Raw genomic sequence first — 24,555 nt, forward strand, 5'->3', positions numbered from 1 at the left:
CAATGCTTCAAGCTCAAATGTGGAAAAGTCACCTTCACTGTCCAAACTAATAATGTTGAATAGGACCATAAGCTGATGAAAGGATATAACAGAAAAAATGTATCACCAAGATGTACTATCAAGGTGGATATAAGAAAGGCATATGACTCAGTAGAATGGCCTTTCCTGAAAATGGTGTTGCTAGAATATGGTTTAGCTACAAAGCTGGTGAAGTTGATCATGACTTGTGTTACAACAGTCAATTACTCTCTGATCCTCAATGGTGGGCTCATATTCAGTTTTCAAGCAAAAAAAGGGCTAAGACAAGGTGACACCCTGTCCCCCTACTTATTTGTCCTAGTCATGGAATACCTAAACAGGGCACTGAAGAGATTACATAGTATACCAGCCTTTAACTTTCATCCTAGATGTGAGAAGCTGGGACTAGTCCATATATGCAAAATGCTTTGCAGATAACCTACTTATGTGTTGTAGGGCTGATAAAGAATCCATTGAGTTGATGCTACACTACTTTGAACTCTTCTCCAAGGTATCACAAGGTATCACAGGCAAACATGGACAAGAGTTGTTTATATGTAGCCGGAATATCCAATGATCTCAAATAAGAGATATTGTTAACATACAAATTCTGCTTGGGATCCATGCCTTTTAAATACTTGGGGGTACCACTGGGAGCTGGGAAACTAAAGATCCAGCAATATATGCCCCTAGTGGAAACAATAGCAGCAAAAGTGAAGTGTTGGACATCAAGATTCCTGTCATATGGAGGTAGAGTACAACTAATCAAAAGTGTGTTATTTGAAATGCAAACATATTGGGCACAAGTCTTCCTACTTAAAAAAAAAGTGATATCTATGGTGACAGCAATATGCAGGGATTTTCTATGGCATGGGATGATGCTCAATCACACAGAGCACCAATAGCATGGGCTACACTGTGCTAAACTAAAAAGGCTGGTGGGCTAAACATATTAGATTTCTGTATCTGGGAGCAGCAATTTGTAAACTCCCGTGGGCACTAGCTCTGAAGGAAGATACACTCTGGATACAGTGGGTACACAACTTCTACATAAAGAAGAACACCTGCGAGGACATACCAGCACCTAAGCAGGCAAGCTGGATAGTGAGAAAGATCTTTGATGCTAGAAAATGGCTTCTAACTGGGGGTGCCACTGACATGACTACTACACTTCAACAATGTTATAGCAAGGGGAAGTACACATCAGCAAAACTTACAGAACCATGATGCCGCAGCAAGCAAGTGTCGAGTGGAAACAATTAGCCATGCTGAAAGGTCTAATCCCTAGACATCAATTCATCATGTGGATGGCTTTGCACCAAAGACTATCAACAGTGGATAGAGTTAGTCAATGGGGCATCCAAGTACTGTGTACTCTGTGAAACCACAGCAATAGAGAACCATGCACATCTCTTCTTTAGCTGCCCATACTCCAACTACATATGGACTATGCTGCTGAAATGGATAGGCATTCAAAGGAGAATAGAAGATTGCCAGAATAGAAGATTGGATGGCAGAAGTACGCTGGATTACAAAAGGGTGCGGTACGGCGCGGCACAAGAGACCAAAAATGCAGATATTGGACTTCTTATTTGCGGCTGTGATCTACTGTGTATGGAGAGAAAGAAACCATAGAAGATTTCAGAAAATGAAACAGATTGCCAACAACATTATCAAAGAAATTATCCCGTTGGTTCATCTAGGAGGGATAAGAAACTATAAATGGACTGATTGCCTCAAGAGTTTAAATTGCTTTCCTATTTAATGACTACCTTGAGGCCTGTTCAGATAGATACAAATATAATAACAATATAATTCAATAAAAAATTAATTATATATTAGAAAAATATTCAATTTAATACAATGAAATTATTATTTAATTGAAAAAAGAAATATTTATGTTTGTTAGTGATAGTGGAGATGGTTTGTAATGATGGTGGTGGTAATGATTGATGTTAGTGACTAGTAATGTTGGTGGTGATAGTTGTGATAGACAACTCAAAGATAATGAATTAATAGTAGATATTGTATATATTAATGTAATTATATATTGTAGCATATTTGTAATTATAGAGATATGATATAGTAAATAAAGAGATAGAATAGCAGATTATAAGGGATACAATAGCAGATTCAAAAGGATAGAATAGCTGATCTATAGGGATAGGAAAGGCAGATTTTGGGGATGTAATCTTTGAATACTTTCTATTTAATGGCAAGACTCTCAACATTAAGAGACATTTGACATGGTATTAGAGCCTCCTCTTGGCTGTCTAGTTTCATAGAGTCCATTTTGGTTCATTTCATTTTTTTTTTGAAAATTTTGGTTGTGTTGACGGTTTGTCAACATCTTGGACTTTTGATCTTGGTCGTTCTGGTTGTTTTTTTTTCAGTCATAGTGTTTTTAATTTTTATAGCTATTCAAGAACATGGCTTCGCATCAATTTGAATACTTCAATGTTTGCTTCACATTCTTCCTAGGAATTTCAATTTCTATTATTTGTCATCGGAAAAGAACTACGGGGACATATAGATGGAAGCGACCCTGCTCCTACTGATCCTACAAAGTTAGGTGAATGGAAGATTAAGGATGCTTGGGTGATGACATAACTTTTGGGTCAATTGGCCCACTTATTGTTCTTAATCTCAGGCCTTACAAGACTGCTAAGGCCATGTGGGATTATTCACATAAGGTTTACTACCAAGACAATAGTGCAAGATGTTTTCAGTTAGAGTATGGAGTTGCTAATTACTCTCAAGGAGATCAATTCATTCAGGATTGTTTTTCTGGATTTCAAAATTTATGGGCTGAATGTACAAATATTGTTTATGCCTAAATACATGCCAAATCTCTTTCTGTAATTCAAGCAGGCAGTTCATGAGCAAAGCAAGCGAGACCAATTTTTGATCAAGTTACGATCCGAGTTTGAGAGTGTTCGCTCTCACTTGATGAATCATGACCCGTCTCCCTCCTTGGATGTTTGTTTTAGGGAATTACTCCTTGAAGAGCAATGTTTTGTCACACAAAATACTTTCAAGCAAGTTGATTATGATGTTGCATTTGCTGCCCCAAGGGAAAGGAAAGGGTAGGGATATGACTAGGAATCAATGCTACAGTTGCAAGGAATATGGTTATATTGCTAGCAATTGCGGTAGGAAGTTTTGTAATTATTGCAAACAACAAGGAAACATAAAATTCATCAGTAGATCAGCTTTAATGTTAAAACCTAAAGTTGGACGACTGTTTCCTCTGCTCTTTTCCATTCCTCATGTTCTATCATTTGCTTGTACTTCTATGCCTAGTAAGACTGAGGTATGACATAAGCACTTAGGACATCCAAATTCTATTATGTTGTCTCATTTATCAAATTGTAGATTATTAGAGAATAAAAATCAATTTTCCACTGCTTCCTTTGATTGTTCAATTTGTAAATTGGGCAAAAGTAAAATTCTTTCTTTTCCTAATTTTGGTAGTCGTGCTACAAAGTATTTTAATGTCATTCATAGTGATGTTTGGGGTATTTCACCAATTGTTTCTCATGCTCATTTCAAGTACTTTGTGACATTTATAGATGATTATAGTCGATTTACGTGGGTATATTTTCTTCATTCAAAATCTGAGGTATTTTTCATATTCAAGACATTTTTGGCCTATATTGAGACTCAATTTTCTACTTGCATCAAATTATTAAGATCTGATTTTGGTGGAGAATATATGTCTTATGAATTCAAAAAAAAATTGCTTGAAAAAGGAATTGTCTCAGAACGCTCTTGTCCATATACACTACAATAAAATAGGGTTGCTGAACATAAAAAGCGTCATCTTTTAGATGTCACTCGTACTTTATTGATTGAGTCCTCTGTTCCATCTAAGTATTGGGTGAAGCTTTATCGACTATTGTTTACTTAATTAATAGACTACCATCTAAAGTGTTATACATTGAATCTCTATATTTTCATCTTTGTCACAAAAATCCAAGCTATGATAATTTTCATACATTTGGTTATATTTGTTTTGTGCATCTTCCTCCTTCTCAGGTCTCAGCGCAATAAAAGTATCTTTCCTACTCATGTTGAGTCATCTCCTATTTCTCTTCTTTTTCCTACTTTTGAGGATTTGTCTTCTTCTTCTAAGAGGTTCAAACCTGGATTTGTGTATGAACGTCGGCGGCCAACTTTACCCTCTCCGATATTGATCCACCACCTGAAACTGCTCCACAACTAGAATCTGAGAATTCTTCAAGGCCTGCTCCTCTTGAGCGGACTCGGCAATCTACCAAAGTATCTTGTACTCCTAATAAGTATGGCTTTTCATCTACTTTATCCACTATTTTTGTTCCAACTTGTTACTCATAATCTTCCAAGCATGAATGTTGGTAGAAAGCAATGGAGGAAGAGCTTTTGGCTCTTAAAGAAAATGACACATGGGATATTGTTTTATGTCCTTCAAATGTCCATCCAATTGGATGTAAATGGGTTTATTCAATTAAACTTCATTTTGATGGAATTCTTAATCGATTCAAAGCTCGGTTGGTTGTTCTTGGTAACAGACATGAGTATGGTGTGAACTATGAGGAGACTTTTGCACCGATAGCAAAAATGACTACGGTGCGAACTATTATTGCCATTGTTGCTTCACAAAACTGGACTTTTCATCAAATGAATGTCAAAAATGCTTTTCTTCATGGTGATATCAAAGAGGATATTTATATGAAACCTACATCAGGTTTGTTCTTATCGCCTACATCAGATGTATGCAAGTTGAAGAGGTTTTTGTATGGATTAAAACAAGCCCCTAGAGCTTGGTTTGACAAATTTCAATCTACTTTGCTACGATTCTCTTTTTGGCAGAGCCAATATGACTCATCTTTGTTTCTTCAAAAATCTACAGGTTGTATTCTTCTTTTGGTATATGTAGATGACATTATTATTACAAGAACTGATTCTTCACTAATCACTAGCTTGCAACAACTTAAGGATTCTTTTCATATGAAAGATCTTGGTACTCTTACATACTTCTTAGGATTGGAAGTTCATAGGGATAGGGATTCTTTAGGTGTGTTTCTAAACCAACAGAAATATGCTCAGGATCTGATTTCTTTGGCTGGTCCTCAAGATTCCTCCTCCGTAGATACTCTATTAGAATTGAATGTAAAGTATTGTCATGAGGAGGGCGATCTTCTTCTTGATCTAACTATGTTTCGACAGTTAGTTGGGAACTTAAATTACCTTACTATTACCCGACTTGACATCTCTTATGCAGTTCAACAAGTTAGTCAATTTATGCAAGCTCCCCGTCATCTCCATTTGGTGGCTGTACGTCGCATCATTCGATATCTCCTAGGAACATCTAATCGTGAATTATTCTTTCCTAGTGGTTCTCCTATTTGTCTTAATGCTTTTAGTGATTTTGTCTTTGCGGGATGTCCCGATACCCGTCGTTCAGTTACTGGTTGGTGCATGTTTCTTGGAGATTCCTTGATATCTTGGAAGAGTAAGAAACAAGATCATATCTCAAAATCTTCAACAGAGGCTTAATATTGATCTATGTCTACTGCTTGCTCCGAGGTTTGTATGGCTTCGTAGATTACTTGCTGAGATTCATTTTCCTCAATCTGCTCCGATTCCTCTTCATGCCGATGATACAAGATACAAGTGCTATTCAGATTGCTACTAATCCGGTTTATCATGAAAGGACCAAACATATCGAAGTAGGCTGTCATTATATACGAGAAGTTGTAGATAAAGGACTTATTACTCTTCCACACCTGTCCAGTGAGCTGATGTGTTTACAAAATCCATGCCACAACAATGTCATCAGTTTCTAGTAGGCAAATTGATGCTTCTTGATTCACTAGCATCAATTTGAGGGGGATGCTAGCATCATAGACAACTCAAAGATCATGAATTAATAGTGAATATTGTATATATTAATGTAATTATATATTGTAGTATATTTGTAATTATAGAGATATGATATAGTAATTAAAGAGATAGAATAGCAGATTATAAGGGATACAATAGCAGATTCAAAGGGATAGAATAGTTGATCTTTAAGGATAGGAAAGACGGATCTTTTAATACTTTCTATTTAATGGCAAGACTCTCAACATTGAGAGACATTCAACACAAATTTGACATGGTCTGCATACACTCTACCCTCCCAAACCTCACTTTGTGAGAATACACTTGATATGTTGTTGTATAAATTCAGAACTTCTGCAGGTTAATGAGAAAAGATGGAAATTTTATAAGTTCTTTGTTCTTTTACTATTCAAATCAGTTATAGGAGACTTTATGTTTCAACAGTGGCTCTGTTGATCTTATAGGACCAAAAAGTTTTAACCTACATTACAAGTGGCATCCAACAATCTACCTTTAATTTACTATTCAAATCAGTTATAGGAGACTTTATGTTTCAACAGTGGCTCTGTTGATCTTATAGGACCAAAAAGTTTTAACCTACATTACAAGTGGCATCCAACAACCTACCTTTAAATCCACCGTTCACTTTCACCAGTGAAAATTACAAAACCTGGTCTATGAAGATGCAAGTTTTTCTGGAAGCCTATGAACTCTGGGAAAGTATGACGGAAGACAGACCAGTACCTGTTCTATGAGCAAATCCTACCTTGGCTCAGATCAAATCCAACAGTGAAGAGAAGGCAAAGAAATCTATAGTCAAGTCGGTTATGCAGAGTGCTGTGGCAGAATCCGTGTTCTATAGAATCATGGCTTGTAAAACAGCAAAAGAGGCTTAGGATAGGTTGAAAGAAAAATATCAAGGCATCGATAGAACATGTCAAATGCAAGTTTTGAACTTGAAAAGAAAGTTTGAGTGCTTGAATATGTAGGAGGATGAAACAATTAGTGAGTATGTTGGTCGAATCTCCTTAATTGTTTTAACATAAGGCTTTTTGGTGAAGAATTTACAGGCAAACGAATTGTGGAGAAAGTTCTTGTGACTCTTCCTGGGAGGTTTGAATCTAAGATTTCCTCTCTTGAAGAATCGAAGGACCTGAACAACTCTCATTAGGTGAATTACTGAATGTTCTTCAAGCACAAGAGCAAAGGAGGACTATGAGATGGGTCAAGTTCATTGAAGGAGCTTTCTCTGTACAGGAGCAAAATTTTGGTAAAGGAAAGCAACAGCTCAACCAAAAGAATAAGGAAAGCATGATGGAGGAAACAATAATGGAGATGTGAAGCAGAAGTTTCTTCCGTGCAAACATTGCAAAAAAAAAAAAAAAAAATACACATCTGGAGAAGTACTGCTGGTGGAGAGTCGATGCTATATGTGGTTACTATAAGCAGACAAGGCACGTATCCAAGTTTTGCAAATCAAAAGCAAAGGCCTCTAGAGGTTTGCAAGCACAACTAGCAGAAGCTGCAGATACACATGAGGAGCAACTCTTTGCAGTTTCATACTTTCAACCAATGAATCCTCTGATTATTGGCTTCTCAATAGTGGTTGCACACATCACTTGTGCATTGATGCTGAAATGTTCAAATTCCTTGATGATACTTGCAAATCCAAAGTAAAAATGGGAAATGGTGAGGCTGTAAATATCAAAGGCAAAGGTACAGTGTCTATCTCAACAATATCAGGTGTCAAAACTATTTTTAATGTTTTGTACACACCTGATATGAGTCAAAATTTGTTAGAGTGTTGGACAAATGCTTGAAAATAATTATTCACTGCATTTTAAGAATCGTGAATGTGTTGTTTCCGACCCTCCTGGAGTAGAACTATTTTGGTGTCAAGATGAGCAACATAATGTTTTCAGTTGATTGGGAGAAAATAACTGCGCAAGCTTACACTATTACTTCACAAACATGTACAAACCTATGGCACGAAAGGTTTGGCCACTTCAAGCTGAGAAGCATCACATAGATGAAAAAAAAGGAGCTAGTGGAAATATGCCTAAATTTCTTCCTAATGCTCAAGTTTGTGAAACCTGCTATTGCAAGAAAATAAAGTATGGAGAGCTAACCAAAAACTTCAACTCATTCATACGGACATTTGCGGCCAAATGAAAACAGATTCCTTGGGTGATAACAAATATTTTCTCCTCTTTATTGATGACTACACCAAATGTGTTGGCTTTATTTTATCAAACAGAAGAGTGAAGTCTTTAATGTTTTAAAACTATTTAAAGCTTTACTAGAAAATCAATGTAATCTCAGTATTAAAGCTTTAAGGTCTGACAATGGAGGATAATATACTTCTACGTAGTTTGTGGAACTTTGTAATTGCACAGGTATTAAATGTCAATTGACATTACCATACACTCCACAACAAAATGGCGTGCCTGAAAGGAAGAACAGGACTGTAATGGAGATGGCCAAGTGTCTTTTGCTTGAAAAAAAGATCCCAAATCAGTTTTAGGTGGAGGCAGTTAATACCTCAGAATATTTGCTGAACAGGTTGCCCACTAAGGCCTTGCAGGACATGACACCATATGTAATTATGTAAACACACAATTTCAATAATATTTTCTCCATTAATTCTCACATGGTATCAGAGAATTGATGAGAAACATAAGAAGAAAAGAAAATTACGGTGACTGATTTTCGTCATATTTAATTTTGTGGGTTGTGCGAAAAATACAACACCACCAAGAGGATCGGAAAGATAAGGCGGCTAAAACCCGACCAAAACCGCCAGAAAAGTACCAGCCACGCGCCAACCAAAATCCCGTAATTCTGGCGAGATCTACTTCACGCGCCAGCGCGTGGACAGTCTTCGGTCGAATTTTTGAGTTTTTCTTTCTTTTGTTGGGGTCATCGGTCTATTCCGACTCCGACCACATATTTGTTTCCAGATTTCGATCGCCAGAACCTAAATTCCGGCAACTTCATAATACTTCTGGTAACTGTTTTCTGTTTCCCGTGGCACACCAGTGGGACTATTTCCAGCAACCGTTTCTTGGGGTTTTCAAGTCAAATTCCCCAGATGTCTTTCGAGCATGATATTTATGGCTCCAGAAATACTGGAATTAGAAGTTCAAGCCCTATGATCACTTCCGAACCTTTAATGGGAAGTTCAAATTATTTAGCCTGGGCTTCCTTCGTTGAGTTGTGGTGCAAAGGTCAAGTTGTCCAAGATCACTTAACGAACAAGGCTAGGTGGTAGATGAAAAGGGAAAATCTAGCGCGGAAGATGCGAAAGCTAAAGAACTGTTGGAGTCCCACATCGGTGGGTTAAAGGGTCCTTGGTCTCCTTATATGGTCTTGGGCAATCTTCCCCTCATGAGCTAGCTTTTGAGGTTGAGTTAGGCCTAAGGTCTATTTCTTTATCATGGTATCAGAGTCAGGCCCACCCAGTTCATTGTTTTCGATATTGGGCCCCCCGTCTTATATTGTCCACGCTCCAGATGTTTAGCCATGGGCGTGCAGGGGGTGTTAGAGTCCCACATCGGTGGGTTAAAGGGTCCTTGGTCTCTTTATATGGTCTTGGGCAATCCTCTCCTCATGAGCTAGCTTTTGAGGTTGAGTTAGGCTCAAGGTCCATTTCTTTATCATTTTTTTTTACTAAAAAGCTTAATATTGTTATATTATTTGGCCAATTGCCCTACATATAAAACCTAATATTAGAATGGATCTTGGACTTAACTCAACCTCAAAAGCTAGATCAAGAGGGGAGGATTGCTCAAAACCATATAAGGAGATCAAGGACTCTTTAACCCATCGATGTGGGACTCCAACACCCCCGCACGCCCAGTGCTGGACATCTGGAGCGTGGACAATATAAGACGGGGGGGCCAACATCGAAAACAATGAACTGGGTGGGCCTGCCTCTGATACCATGATAAAGAAATGGACCTTGGGCATTCCTCCCATCATGAGCTAGCTTTTGAGGTTGAGTTATACCCAAGGTCCATTTCTTTATCATGGTATCAGAGGCAGGCCCACCCAGTTCATTGTTTCCGATGTTGGTCCCCCCGTTTTATATTGTTCACTCTCCAGATATCCAGTCCTGGGCATGCGGGGGGGTGTTGGAGTCCCACATCGGTGAGATAAAGAGTCCTTGGTCTCCTTATATGGTCTTGGGCAATCCTCTCCTCTTGAGCTAGCTTTTGAGGTTGAGTTAGGTCCAAGATCCATTCTAACAAGAACAATGGGTGAAAGTTGACGCTCAATTATGCAATATCTTGTGGCGATCTATTGATTCTAAGTTGATGCCCTTGTTTCATCCATTCCAGACGTGTTATTTAGTTTTGGGAAAAGGCTCGTTCTTTATACACTAATGACATATCTCGTTTTTATAATGTGATATCTCGCATTACCAACTTGAAGAAACAAAAATCCGATATGTCTACTTATTTGGGACAAGTACAAACAGTCATGATAGAATTTGATATATTGATGCTCGTCACTACGGATGTGGAAAAACAGCAAGAGCACAGACAGATGTTGTTTTTAGTTCTTACACTTGCTGGACTTTCTACTAACCATGACGTTGTATGTGATCAGATTTTAGCTAGTCCTACAGTTCCTACAATTGATGAGTTATTCTCTCGTCTGTTTCGTCTTGCCGCGCCCCCCAGTCACAGAGTAGTTTCATCACCCACTGTTGACTCATCTATTCTTGCATCTTAAATCATAGAAAAACAAACATATCAGCCTATGGAAAATCGACGAGGAGGAGGTCATTCTGGAAAATCTCGATCGAGGTGTAGTTACTATCATAAAGTTGGACACACTCAGGATATATGCCATAGTTTGCGTGGTCCACCACCCAGTTATGATCTTATTGCTATAAAGGAATATAATGAGTTCCTTCGGAATCGAGCAAGTAAGCAGATATCTCCACAGCCTAATCGACCATCCAATAATGCTTATATTGCCCAAACAGAATATGATGAGTTCCTTCAACATCGAGCAAGTAAGCAGACATCTCCATAAGTAGCCTCCGTTGCCCAGCCTGATGCTTCTGTTGCTGGTAATCTTTTTGCTTGTGTTTCACAATCTAGTACTCTTGGATCATGGGTTGTGTACTCAGGTGCTTCTGATATATTTCTAGTAACAAATCACTTTTGTCTGATATTGTTTATTCATAATCTCTTCCTGCTATTACTTTAGCCAATGGTTGTCCTTTTAATCTTGCATCTGTTAGTCTTTTGACACGTGCCTTTCATTGTAGAATAACTTTTTTTTATGACTCTTTCCTAATGCAGGACCGCAGTACGAGACAGACAATTGGCGCAGGACATGAATCACAAGGCCTTTACCATCTTACCTCTTCAAATTCCTTCACAGCATGCTTCGTTATAGACCTTCCAAACCTAATTCACAAACGTTTGGGACATCCGAGTCTATCCAAGCTCCAAAAGATAGTGCCTAATTTGTCAATTTTATCTACATTAGATTGTGAGTCATGTCAACTTGGGAAACACACCCGTGCTAGTTTCTCACGTAGTGTTGAGAGTCTTGAAGTCTATTTTCTCATTGGTTCATTCTGATGTTTGGGGTCCTTGTAGAGTCAGTTCACCTTTAGGTTTTCGTTATTTTGTTAGTTTCATTGATGATTTTTCAAGATGTACTTGAGGTTTCTTAATGAAAGATCGTTCTAAGTTATTTTCTATATTCAAAAGTTTTTGTACTGAAATACAAACTCAATTTGGTGTTTCTATTCATATTTTTCGTAGTGATAGTGCCTTAGAATACTTTATCCTCTCAGTTTCAGGAGTTTATGACCCATCATGGAATTGTTCACCAGACATCTTGTCCATATACCCCTCAGCAGAATGGTATAGTATAAAGAAAAAATAGGCATCTTCTTAAGACTGTTCGCACTCTTCTCATTGAACCCTATGTTCCACTGCATTTTTGGGGCGATGCAGTCCTCACATTTGTTATCTAATTAATAGAATGCCATCATCTTCCATTCAGAATAAGGTTCCTCTTTTTATATTGTTTCCACAATCACATCTTTACTCTATCCCCCCTCGTGTCTTTGGGAGCACATGCTTTGTTCATAACTTAGCCCCTGGAAAAGATAAATTAGCTCTTCGTGCTCTCAAGTATGTGTTCCTTGGTTACTCTCGAGTTCAAAAAGGGTATCGTTGTTATTCACCGGATCTTCGTCGCTACTTTATGTCCATCGATGTCATTTTTTTTGAATCTCGACCTTACTATATATCTTCTGATCATCCTGATGTCTCTGAGATTTTACCCGTATCTCCAGTCTTACCTGCACCATCCTTGGTCTTACCCGTATCTCCAGACTTACCCAAACCAACCTTTGCAAAATCAACGTTTACTTCTACGTCTCTAACTGCAGTGCCACCACTTCTGACTTATCATCGTCGTCCGCGTCCACTATTTGTCCCAGATGACTCATGTCATGTGTCTGACGCTGCTCCTACTGCGGACTTGCCTTCTCCTAGCCAATCAATTGCACTTCAAAAAGGTATGCGTTCCACCCATAATGGTAACCCACATTATACTTTCTTGAGTTATCATCGTTTATCATCATCCCATTATGCTTTTGTATCATCTTTGTCCTCTATTTCCATTCCTAAGACTATAGGTGAAGCACTTTCTCATTCAGGGTCAAAGCAAGCTATGATAGATAAGATGTCTGCTTTACATGCAAGTGATACTTGGGAGCTTGTTCCCCTTCCTGCAGGTAAATCTACTGTTGGTTGCCGTTGGGTTTATGCAGTCAAAGTTGGTCCAGACGGTCAGGTTGATCGGTTCAAGGCTCGCCTTGTTGCCAAAGGATACACGCAAATATTTGGGCTTGTTTATAGTGACACTTTCTCTCCAGTGGCTAAAATAGCATCTGTCCGTCTTTTCCTATGCATTACTGCCATTTATTATTGGCCTCTTTATCAATTGAATATTAAGAATGCTTTTCTGCATGGTGATCTTGAGGAAGAAGCTATATGGAGCAACCACTTGGTTTTGTTGCTCAAGGGGACTCTAGTAGCCTTGTATGTCGATTGCGCAGGTCACTCTATGGTTTGAAACAGTCCCCTCGAGCTTGGTTTGGAAAATTCAGCACAGTAATTCAGCAGCTTGGCATGATTCGTAGTGGAGCTGATCACTCAGTGTTTTATCGACAATCTCAACCAAATCTGTGTATTTATTTGGTGGTTTATGTTGATGATATCGTTATCACCAGCAATGATGAAGATGGTATCACTATATTGAAGCAACATCTCTTTCAGCATTTTCAGACTAAAGACCTCGGTAGACTGAAATATTTTCTAGGTACTGAGGTTGCTCAGTCCAGATCAGGTATTATTATTTTTCAACACAAGTATGCCTTAGATTTTTTGAGGAGACAGGAATGGTGGGATGCACACCTATTGATACTCCTATGGATCTAAATGCTAAACTTCTACCAGGACAGGGGGAACCACTCAGTGATCCTGAAAGGAATAGACGGTTGGTTTGAAAGTTGAATTATCTCACCGTGACAAGACCTGACATATCCTTTCCTGTGAGTGTTGTAAGTCAGTTTATGACTTCCTCTTGCGATAGTCATTGGGATACAGTTGTTCGTATTCTGCGATATATAAAGTCAGCTCCAGGTAAAGGACTACTCTTTGAGGATCGAGGTCACGAGTATATCATTGGATACACAGATGCTGATTGAGCTAGATCACCCTCTGATAGACGTTCTACTTCCGGATATTGTATTTTAGGAGGAGGTAATTTGATGTCTTGGAAAAGTAAGAAACAGAGTGTGGTTGCTCGATCTAGTGCGGAAGCAGAATATCGGCAATGGTTGTAGCAACTTGTGAGCTAGTTTGGATCAAACAGTTGCTGAGAGAATTAAAATTTGAAGAAACCTGTAAGATGGAACTTGTGTGTGATAATCAAGCAACTCTTCATATCGCATCAAATCCAGTGTTTCATGAGAGGACTAAACACATAGTGATTGATTGTCACTTTGTCAGAGAAAAGATACTCTCAGGTGATATTGTTACAAAATTTGTGAAGTCAAGTGATCAACTTGTAGACATCTTCACCAAGTCCCTCACCGGTCCTTGTATTAATTACATTTGTAACAAGCTAGGTACATATGATTTGTATGCACCAGCTTGAGGGGGAGTGTTAGAATATGAGTAGAAATAGGAGTAGTATATCAAAATCCTACTTGGAAAAGGATTTTACTGAAGCGTCTATAAATAGGGTCTCTATGTAATTATGTAAACACACAATTTCAATAATATTTTCTCCATTAATTCTCACGCAAAGGATACACGTAAAGGATACACGATTTTCTGTTTGAAAACGGAAAAGCTAATTCTCAGCTGAGATGTGAAATTTGATGAAGCAGCGGCCTGGGATTGGAAAAATCAGAAGACGTCTTATTCTGATTTATTTTCAAAATAGCAGCCTCAACTTGTGGAAGATGAACTAGTGGATGATGTACCTGTGCGGGGCACTAGAACTTTAAAAGATGTCTATCAGCGGTGTAATTTGGTTATCTCTAAACCAACAAGCTATGCTGAATCACAAGACACTCAGGCATGGAGGAGAGCTATGCAAGCTGAACTAGACATGATCAAGAAGAATGGAACCTGGCGACTCGTTGACAGGCCTAGAAATTGTAGGGTGATTGGTGTAAAATGGATTTTCAAGACAAAACTCAATCCTGATGGCTCAATTTGCAAACACAAGGCTAGATTGGTAGTGGAGGGTGGGATACGCATAATAATATGGTGTGGACTACCAGGAAACATTTGCTCTAGTAGCAAGGTATGACACAATCAAGCTTTTTTTTGCATTTGCATGTCATAATGCCTGGCAGATTCATTAGCTTGATGTCAAATCGGCTTTTTTGAATGGTTTGCTTGCTGAAGAGATCTATGTAGAGCAACCTGATGGTTTCTCAATACCTGGAGAAGAGGATCAAGTCTATCTCTTAACGAAGGCCTTATATGGCCTAAAGCAAGCCCAAGGGCGTGGTACAAAAGGATGGACAATCATCTCATCTAACTTGGCTTTAGTAGAAGTCAAAGTGAAGCTACTTTACATGTGAAAGTCACTGGTGGTGATTCCTTATTTGTCTCAATTTATTTGGATGGCATGCTTGTGACAGGAAGCAAAATTGAACTAATCCAAAGGTTCTAAGAATGAAATGGAGAAAGTTTTTGAAATGACTAATCTTGGAGTCATGAAGTCCTTTCTTGGCATGGAAGTGTTGCAGTCTAGTGATGGAATTTTTATATGCCAGCAGAAATACATTTCAGATATTCTAAATAGGTTTAAAATGCAAGACTTCAAAACCTGTGAGTACTCCAATCTCTACTGGTGTGAAGCTTGACAAGGACGAGGATTCTGAAAAAGTGAATGATAGTATGTATAGAAGCTTAATTGGCAGCCGGCTATATCTAACCACAAGTGGACCTGACATTCTATTTATTGTAAGTTTGCTCTCTAGGTTCATGCATTCTCCTAAAGGCACACTTCACAGCTACTAAAAGAGTGTTAGATATATTAAAGGAACCAACAAGTTTGGAAATATTTTTTCCATCTGCAGAAGGCAGTGTTGATGATTCTAGAAGCACTGCTGGATATCTATTTTGTTTGGGAACAAGTTTTAGTTGGAGCTCTAGGAAACAAGAAACTACAACTAAATGAATTGCAGAAGCTGAGTACCTAGTTGATGCATCTGCTGTGAACCAAGCTATAGTTGATGCATCTGCTGTGAACCAAGCTATCTGGCTAAGGAAGATGTTGAAGGACTTGGGCCATGAACAAACTGAAGCTACCAGGATCATGTGTGACAATTCAGCAATTTCAGTCTCCAAAGAATCCAGTGTTTCATGGACAAACTAAGCACATCAAGTTCAAGTTTCATTTTATTAGAGAAGTCCAACAATCTAATGAAGTGTTGCTTGTTCATTGCTCATCCGAGAACCAGCTAGCTGGCATTTTCACGGAGTCTCTGCCAAAGGAAAGGTTTCACGGGGTCTCTGCCAAAGGAAATGTTTGAAGATTCGAGGCAAAGAATTGGTGTTCGCCACGAAAATGCCAAGGAGGAGTGTTAGACAATTGGCATTTCGTAACTTCCATCTTATTGTTTCTACTGTTTGTTTTACTTAGTTTCGGTTTAGTGCGTCCCTATTTTCTAGCAAACTTAGTCGATTTTAGTTGCTTAACTTCCTGAAGTTAGTGGCCCTTTATGCCCTTTATGGCGGTTAGTGGAACATATTTTTTATTCAGTTTCTCATCCACTTTGTAAGTGGCTACTAGATAGAAAATGACTAGTTTTTCCTTGTATAAATTCAGAATTTCTGCAGGTTAATGAGAAAAGCTGAAAATTTTATAATTTCGTTGTTCTTTTACTCTTCCAATCAGTTATGAGAGACTTCATGTTTTAACAGTGTTGGTGGTAGTTGGAGACTTTGTTAGCTGTGATGGTGGAGATGGTTGTTAGTAGAGATAGACTGGAGCGATGGTAGTGGTTGATAGTAGCAGTAGAGATGGCGACACTGGTGACAATGGTTGTGCTGATGGCCAAAGAATGTGTGAAGGTTGATGATGTGTTGGTGGTAGTTAGAGATGGGGCTAGTTGTGATAGATGAGTTGGTTGGTGGGAGGTAGTTGACAATAGTGGTGGTGGTAGAGGTGGTTAGTGTTGGTGACGGGTGACTGTGGATAGAGTGGTGGTGAATATTATCAGACACAAGAATACCTCTTAATGATATTAAGACTTGGTGTCAAATCTGAATGATTAAAACCTGGAGAAGGCGTATGTCAAAGTCCCTAGGGAGGTTCTTTGGAGATGATTAGAGGTGAGAGGGGTTCCGGTAGCGTACATCAGATAAGACTCGGGTGAGGACGGCGGAAGGAGACTCGGAGCATTTGCCGGTCGAGATAGGGTTGCATCAGGGATCGACTCTTAGTCCATTCCTGTTTGCATTGGTGATGGACGTGTTAACGCAGAGTATTCAAGGTGAGGTGCCTTGGTGTATGTTATTTGCGGATAATGTAGTGCTGATTGATGAGACGCGGAGGGTGTGAATGAAAAATTGGAGGTTTGGAGCAAACCCTTGAATCCAAGGGGTTCAGGTTGAGTAGGTCCAAGACGAAGTATATGGAATGCAAGTTTAGTGACTTGAGGTAGGAGGACGAAGTGGTGGTGAGGTTGGATTCCCAGGATGTTTGTAAGAGGGATAGTTTTAAGTATCTTAGGTCTATGATTCAGGGGAATGACGAAATTGATGAGGATGTCTCTAAACGTATTAGAGCAGATTGGATGAAGTGGAGGCTCGCCTTGGGAATGTTGTGTGATAAGAAGGTGCCCCTTAGGCTTAAAGGCAAATTCTACAGAGTGGCAGTTCGTCCAGCCATGCTGTATGGAGCGGAGTGTTAGCCAATCAAGAACTCCCACATTTAAATGAGAATGAGAATGTTGCATTGAATGTGTGGACTTACTAGAGGGGAGAGAGTTAGGAATGAGATTATCTGGGAGAAGGTGGGAGTGGCTTCAGTGGAGGACAAGATGCGGGAAGGAAAACTGAGATTGTTTTGGCATGTGATGAGGAGGGGCACGGATGCTCCAGTTCGTAGGTGTGAGAGGCTAGCTTTGAATGGCTTCAGAAGAAGTAGAGGTAGGCTGAAGAAATACTGGAGGGAGGTGATTAGACATGACATGGAGCAGCTACAGCTTATTGAGGACATGACCCTAGATAGGAAGGTGTGGAGGTCGCGGATAAGGGTAGAAGGCTAGTATTTAGGAGAGCTCTTGTGTAGCCAGGTTAGTAATCCAGGACTGTGTCCATAGGTAGAAGCCTCTAATTAGGAGAGTTTGGATGTGGTGGCTTTGGTCTGTGAGTGTATGTTCCTACTACTAGGTGGGTGTCCTATTTCTTATTCCTTATTTCGTATTGCTCTTATTTATCTTATTTTGTATTTCTCTGATTTCTATTTCTCTATTTCTTATTTATTATTTCTGTTATGCCATCCATCCTGCTTCATGTTTCATTACGAGCTTGTTTACTATTTTTTATATTGAGCCGGGGGTCTATCGTAAACAGCCTCTCTACTTCTTCGAAGGTAGCAGTATGGACTGAGTACATTTCCCAAACCCCATTTTGTGGGAATACACTGGGTTTTTTTTTGTTGTTGTTGAAGAGCTAAAATCTTAATAAAAAAAAATGCAATAAGGCTTCATTTGTTTTTTTTAAGGTTCAGGCGTTTGAATCTAAATGCACATCTGAATGATTAAGATGTTGTCTCTAGATCTGAAAACTGAATGATTAAGACTATTTGTTTTTCAACATCTGAACGTGTAAAAAAACATTATTTGTATACATAATAAAACAAAAAATAAAATTCAAATAAAAAATTAATTATATATTAAAAAAGTATGTAATTTAATACAATAAAATTATTAGTATTTGATTGAGAAAAAATATTTATTTTGTTAGTGATAGTGGAGATGGCTTATAATGGTGGTTGCGGTGACAATGATTGATGTTAGTGATTAATATTATTAGTGGTGATAATTGTGATGGTTGGTATTGTAGTGACTGTTATGATGGTGGCGATTCATGGTGGTGGTAGTTGTTGTGATGTGACGTTGCTTGATGTTAGTAGTTTAAGAAGTTGATTGTGTTGGCTGAAACATGAATGCATGATGATTAACTATGTGTTGGTGCTAGTTGGAGATGTTATTTGTTGTGATGGTGGAGATGGTTGTTAGTAGTGATAAATTGTAGCAATGGTACTGGTTGAAGTAGTGGTAGAGGTGGCATTACTAGTGATAATGGTGGTGGCGGCCAAAGAATGTGTAGAGGTTGTGATGTATTAGTGGTAGTTAGTGGTGGTGCTAATTGTAATAGATGAGTTGGTTGGTAGTAGAGATTGACCGCTAGTGGTTGCTGATTATGGTGTTGTTGACGGCAATGGTGGTGGTGAATATAATTAGAATAAAAGAGGTAGTAGGTGTGGTAACGGTTGACAATTGTGGTTGATAGCGGTGTATTTTCTTCGATGGTGATTGTAATGGTGGAGGTGGTTGGTGGTGGTGGGTGGTGGTTGACAATGATGACGGTGGCAGAGGTGGTTAGTGGTGCTAACTGCTGATTATGAATAAAATGATGAATATTATCCAACACTACAATATTCCTTCAGACCTATTAAGACTTGGTTCTAGATCTGAATGGTTAAGACCTATTCAGACCTATTAAGAGTTAAAACCTTAATAAAAAACAAATGCACTTAATGGTCTGAAGTCTCTCAAGTCTGAACCATTCAGATTCAAACCTCCATTAAGTGCAAACAAATGAAGCTAAGTCTGCTCCTAGTTACTTATTATTTAGTCCAATTGTTAATTTATCACTTCCTAATTCAATTAACTTTATTATAGTTCATTATTTGATGTCTATTCTTAAGATATTTGTCACTCCTATTGTGTCTCAATATTAATATGCTATGACCAGGATCTGTTAGCGGCAATGGGTCTGAGCATAGTGCTGAAAATGTGGAAAAGTCTGTGGAGAAATTGGAACCTTGTACTAGTCACCAAGTTAAAGCCAAAGCTGGAAGACACAAACAAAACCACAGTCGATCTCTAGGTCTGCTAGCTGCAAAACTTTTTGATGATGAAGTTCCTTTAAGAAAAAAGGCAAGTGAAATGACAAATTTATTTACATGTTCTCTGTTGCATCTGTTTCTGATTTGCCTAGAGATTGGGTGGAGAAGCCTCACGTTGTTGAGATCTTCTCAATATTAATTCAGGAGATCGTGTTGTTGGATGCTGCATGTTTTCCTTTCATCTATTAATAAAGCCTTCTTTATTCTTTCGGTCTGAGGAAGCAGAAACCCATGGAGCCACAAGACTGAGATGATATCAAGCATTTTGAATTAAGGCATATTTAGTATCTTGTGTAAGAACATGACATTAAATCGCTAGAATCTTTCTTGAGCAACAACAGAACTTGCTGCTAAGCACTAATTATTGGAACTTTTGAGTTCATAAAGATGTACAAATCGGATCATTGCACCGAACAAAAAATCAATACTGTATCAGCTTGTATAGATGTTTGTTTGACTGTATGTAGTTGTAATTTTTAAATTTAGGTATCTAGGAACTATAGCTCCAAATTTTTTGGCTCCTTGTTCTGGGGGTGGCCGTTTCCAGTTTTTCAGCCTTTCCCATGATACAGACCATATGTAATTATTCCTTTTAGTAAACCCAAAGTTAATTTGACATATTTAAATATAGTGAAATTTAGAAGTCTATTTCTACCTTAGCTGCTCATCTGTTCAGAGAGCCTTCACTGTTGTCTTTCATTTAAAGGGCAAAAGGACCTAAAATGAATATACTTGGTTGCTGTTCATTTGCCATCATTTTGGTAAGTTCGAGTTGATTTTATCATGTAAAGATAGTAATGGGCTAACAATGGATGATCCTTGTTACCAAACAATCATCTTCTTTATGAAACTTGTACCTGTTTTTGTAATTTGTGACAAAACCTAAAATTTGCAGCTCAAATTGTTCAATAGGCTTGCAACTGTTCAAGATGATGGTACTGTGCAATTTGAAGTTCCGGGGGATATTAAACCTGAGAAGCTTGATTTTGGCACCGGAGTTGTTTACAATGGAGCTTTAGGTGAAGCAGCAAATGATGTAGATAATGTAGCTGATATTCCAGAATTACCTCCACTGCAAATTGTTATGCTCATTGTTGGGACGAGGGGAGATGTACAACCATTTGTTGCCATTGGGAAAAAGTTTCAGGTTTACTCGCCGCTCCTACTCAACAAGCACAACCATCTATAACTTACTAATTTACTACATTTATTATTTAATGTTTGCACTTTCTTTTCCTATTAGTTAGAACTTATATACATCTTTACTATCCATGAATTTCTGGATGATACATGTCATCCGTCTTTTACAATGTAAGTGTGCAATAATATTTAGGAAATAGCATCCATAGCATTTGCTATGTCTCGCATCGTATTGGGGCGGGATGGATGAAGTGGAAACTCGCGTCGGGGGTGACGTGTGATAAGAAGGTGCCGCCCAAGCTTAAAGGCAAATTCTACAGGGTGGTAGTCCGTCCGGCCTTGTTGTATGGAGCGGAGTGTTGGCCAGTTAAGAACTCCTACATCCAGAAAATGAAGGTGGCAGAAATGCGGATGTTGCGCTGGATGTGTGGACTGACTAGAGGGGATAGAGTTCGGAATGAGACTATTCGGGAGAAGGTTGGTGTGACTTCAGTGGAGTGCAAGATGCGGGAAGCACGATTGAGATGGTTCGGACACGTGAAGAGGAGGGGCATGGATGCCCCGGTCCGTAGGTGGGAGAGGCTAGCGTTGGATGGTTTTAGGCGGGGTAGGGGTAGGCCGAAGAAGTACTGGGGCGAGGTGATTAGACGGGACATGGAACAGTTACAGCTCACCGAGGACATGACCCTAGATAGGAAGGTCTGGAGGGCGCGAATTTCGGCAGAGGATTAGGGCCAGTTTGGGTCGCTAGTGTAGGGAATTACTTGGAGGGGGTTTTATTCCTGTTATGATTCCGTCTTCCGTGTTCCATGTTTTATTACGAATCTGTGTGCTTTCCTTTGCTTTCCTCTGTTTTATATTACTTATGGGTGCCGTATTTATGTTATGTAATCTGCTTCTGTGCTTTACTATGTATTTGTGTGGTATCTCGTGTCTTGAGCCGGGGGTCTATCGGAAACAGCCTTTCTACTTCATCAGAGGTAGAGGTATGGACTGAGTACATCTTACCCCCCCCAGACCCCACTAGGTGGGAATACACTGGGTTTGTTGTTGTTGTAGCATCCATAGCATTTGCTGGACGAGCCTTTGATAATTATTCCAGTTAATTTTGAAGTCAACTAAGAGGCATATTGTTGCTTGAAAGTGGGAATTTCTTTTGCAGGAAAATGGTCATAGGGTGAGACTAGCAACTCATGCCAATTTTAAGGAGTTTGTATTGGGTGCTGGATTGGAATTTTATCCTCTAGGTGGAGATCCAAAAGTTCTTGCTGCATGTGAGCATCACTGAAAACCTTATCCACTGCCTTCTTTATTGTGTCACATTTCTCATATTTCGTTTTAGTCAAAGCTGATCAGTGCATATATGTTTTTGCAGACATGGTAAAGAATAAAGGGTTTTTGCCATCTGGACCTTCGGAAATACTTATTCAACGGAATCAGATTAAAGATATTGTATTCTCCTTATTACCTGCATGCATAGATCCCGATCCGGAGTCAAATGTTCCATTCAAAGTAAACGCCATTATTGCCAATCCTCCTGCATATGGTAAGACTATCAGTTTGATGAATTATAATCTGAACTATTCATGATTTGATGAGGTTGCTTGCGTTGTAAGTTTTACCTTCACTTTGTTGCTAATAAAAAATGTACATCACCATTCCCATCTTTCCCTTGTTTACATCAAAAGGATTGGTTCTTTAACTTTTGAACGACTCATGTTGTCAAAAAATATACTCCATACATTTATAACCGTGTGTTTTCGTAAAAGCAAGCACAAACACAGAACACAGTATATGAGATTCAAAGTTTCAGATACACTGATTCCTCTTCTTCTGGTCAATGCATCAGCAATTATTTGATTTTATCTACACTTTACTTCTCCATATGGCTTAAACTTTGAAACAAGGAAAAAAAGTCCTGATGGCACCCTATAAGAGAGTTTTCAGATCTTCTGTTTCCATTTGAACTCTTGCAGTCAAGGTAGTGCCACTCTAATTTTTCTGCATATTTTGCTGAAGATTGGATTTTGGCACTGTATGCTGACGCTGGTAGTAGTGATCGAAACTGTGAAGACATTTCCACTCTTAGTAGTTATCTTACTCCATGCCAATGGTTGGTTCGTGACAAGTAGTACTATCATAACCTTATTACTAACTAATGTGTTGTGGATGTGTGGAAGTCAAATAATTAAGTATTTAATTAATATTTTAAGTAATTTTATTTATTACTTATTTATATTGTAAGTAACTTTATTTATTATTCTAGAATAAGTTTTTATGTTTCCTACTTTCATCAGGATTAGATTTTCTAGAATGGGGTTTTATTTTTCCTACTTGCATAAGGATTAGACTATTGATGTAATATGACTCCTTTTAAAGGTTTTGAAGAATAATTCAATAAGTCGTGTTTCAGCAAAAAGCAAGATAGTGAAGTTCTCTCTTCTATTGAACTCTAAGGTTTTAGTTTCCCCTTTAACGAGCTGAAGAGTTCAGAGTTCTCTTTTCTATTGAACTCTAAGGTTTCGACCTCCCTTTAATGAGCTGAATTTATATATAGCCCTCATCCTTCCCCAAAAGATCATAACAATTTAGATCCTAACAATTCGATATCAGAGACTAACACAATGGGCGGATGAGATTAATTCCCGATTCCAAAAAGAACGTGTGATTACAGCAACCCTAATGAATTTTAAAATTGCAACAATGGAACAACGCCTTGGCAAAAAAATTGTCCAAGTCATCATCCAAGAACAATTATCTAGCTTGGGAATTGGCTCCACAAAACCAGCAAACCCACAGACCAGGGTCGAGTAGCGCCCCGACGACTGGCAAATCAACAATTCCTGCTACGAAAGGCACTACACCGCCTATTCAACTGGCCAATCAGAATCACCCAACAAGCGGTAATTCCAATTTGACAATACCAAGGTATGTAAAGACGGATTTTCTTACTTATGACGAAACCAAAGACCCATTAATTTGGGTACACTGTTGGGAACAATTTTTTGAAAATCAACATACAACGGAAGCGGTAAAAGTTGAAGTGGTTGGGTTTCACATGTTCGGAGAAGCACAATTATGCTATTATCAGCTTAAACGAGCAAAAGGCCCAATGAGTTGGGAAGAATTTCAAAAATGTTGTTTCCAGCAAGTTGGATCAAGTTGGATCTCCTGAAAGTAGCAACGTGATGGGCGAATTAGTCACGCTTCAGCAAATTGATAGAGTTGACATTTACCAATATCAACTTCAAGAAAAGTTGCTAGGGTTGGAATTAATAATTAAGTTGATACTATTTCATATTTTCTAGATGACTTTCCTGAAATTTGAGCTTGAGGACTTGAGGGGAGTAATGTTGTGGATGAGTGAAAGTCAATTAATTAATTATTTAATTATTATTTTAAGTAATTTTATTTATCACTTATTTATATTTTAAGTAACTTTATTTATTATTGTAGAATAAGATTTTGTGTTTCCTACTTTCATTAGGATTAGACTTTATTGATGTGATATGACTCCTATTTAAAGGAGTTTTTGAAGAATAAATTAATAAGTCGTATTTCAGTAAAAAGCAAGAGATTGGGGTTCTCTCTTCCATTGAACTCTAAGGTTTCAGCCTTCCTTTAACGAGCTGAAGAGAACATAATTCTCTCTTCTATTGAACTCTAAGGTTTCAGCCTCCCTTTAATGAGCTAAATTTATATATATCGCCCTGTGAATCGATCCTTCCTCAAAAGATCATAACATAATGTGTCTTTACAGTTTCTTGGAATGTCAGTTTGCACTAGCCACATAGGAAGTGCTGAAATTTTTTTTAAATCAAAGTTTAGATT

At 38.5% G+C, this 24,555-nt stretch overlaps 1 protein-coding gene across 1 annotated transcript in view; it reads left to right on the forward strand.

Moving 5' to 3' along the window:
* LOC107850658 (sterol 3-beta-glucosyltransferase UGT80A2) overlaps positions 1-24,555 on the forward strand; it is a 36,713-nt gene that overhangs the window by 4,375 nt on the left and 7,783 nt on the right. Inside the window, 8 exon segments of the mRNA XM_047400429.1 lie at positions 11,199-11,449; positions 11,451-11,688; positions 11,690-11,870; positions 11,873-12,433; positions 19,431-19,615; positions 20,480-20,731; positions 21,887-21,998; positions 22,100-22,270. Of these exon segments, the coding sequence (XP_047256385.1) occupies positions 11,199-11,449; positions 11,451-11,688; positions 11,690-11,870; positions 11,873-12,433; positions 19,431-19,615; positions 20,480-20,731; positions 21,887-21,998; positions 22,100-22,270 (1,951 nt within the window).

The sequence above is a fragment of the Capsicum annuum genome, chromosome 12 (assembly GCF_002878395.1).
Source record: "Capsicum annuum cultivar UCD-10X-F1 chromosome 12, UCD10Xv1.1, whole genome shotgun sequence".
Classification (NCBI taxonomy): domain Eukaryota; kingdom Viridiplantae; phylum Streptophyta; class Magnoliopsida; order Solanales; family Solanaceae; genus Capsicum; species Capsicum annuum.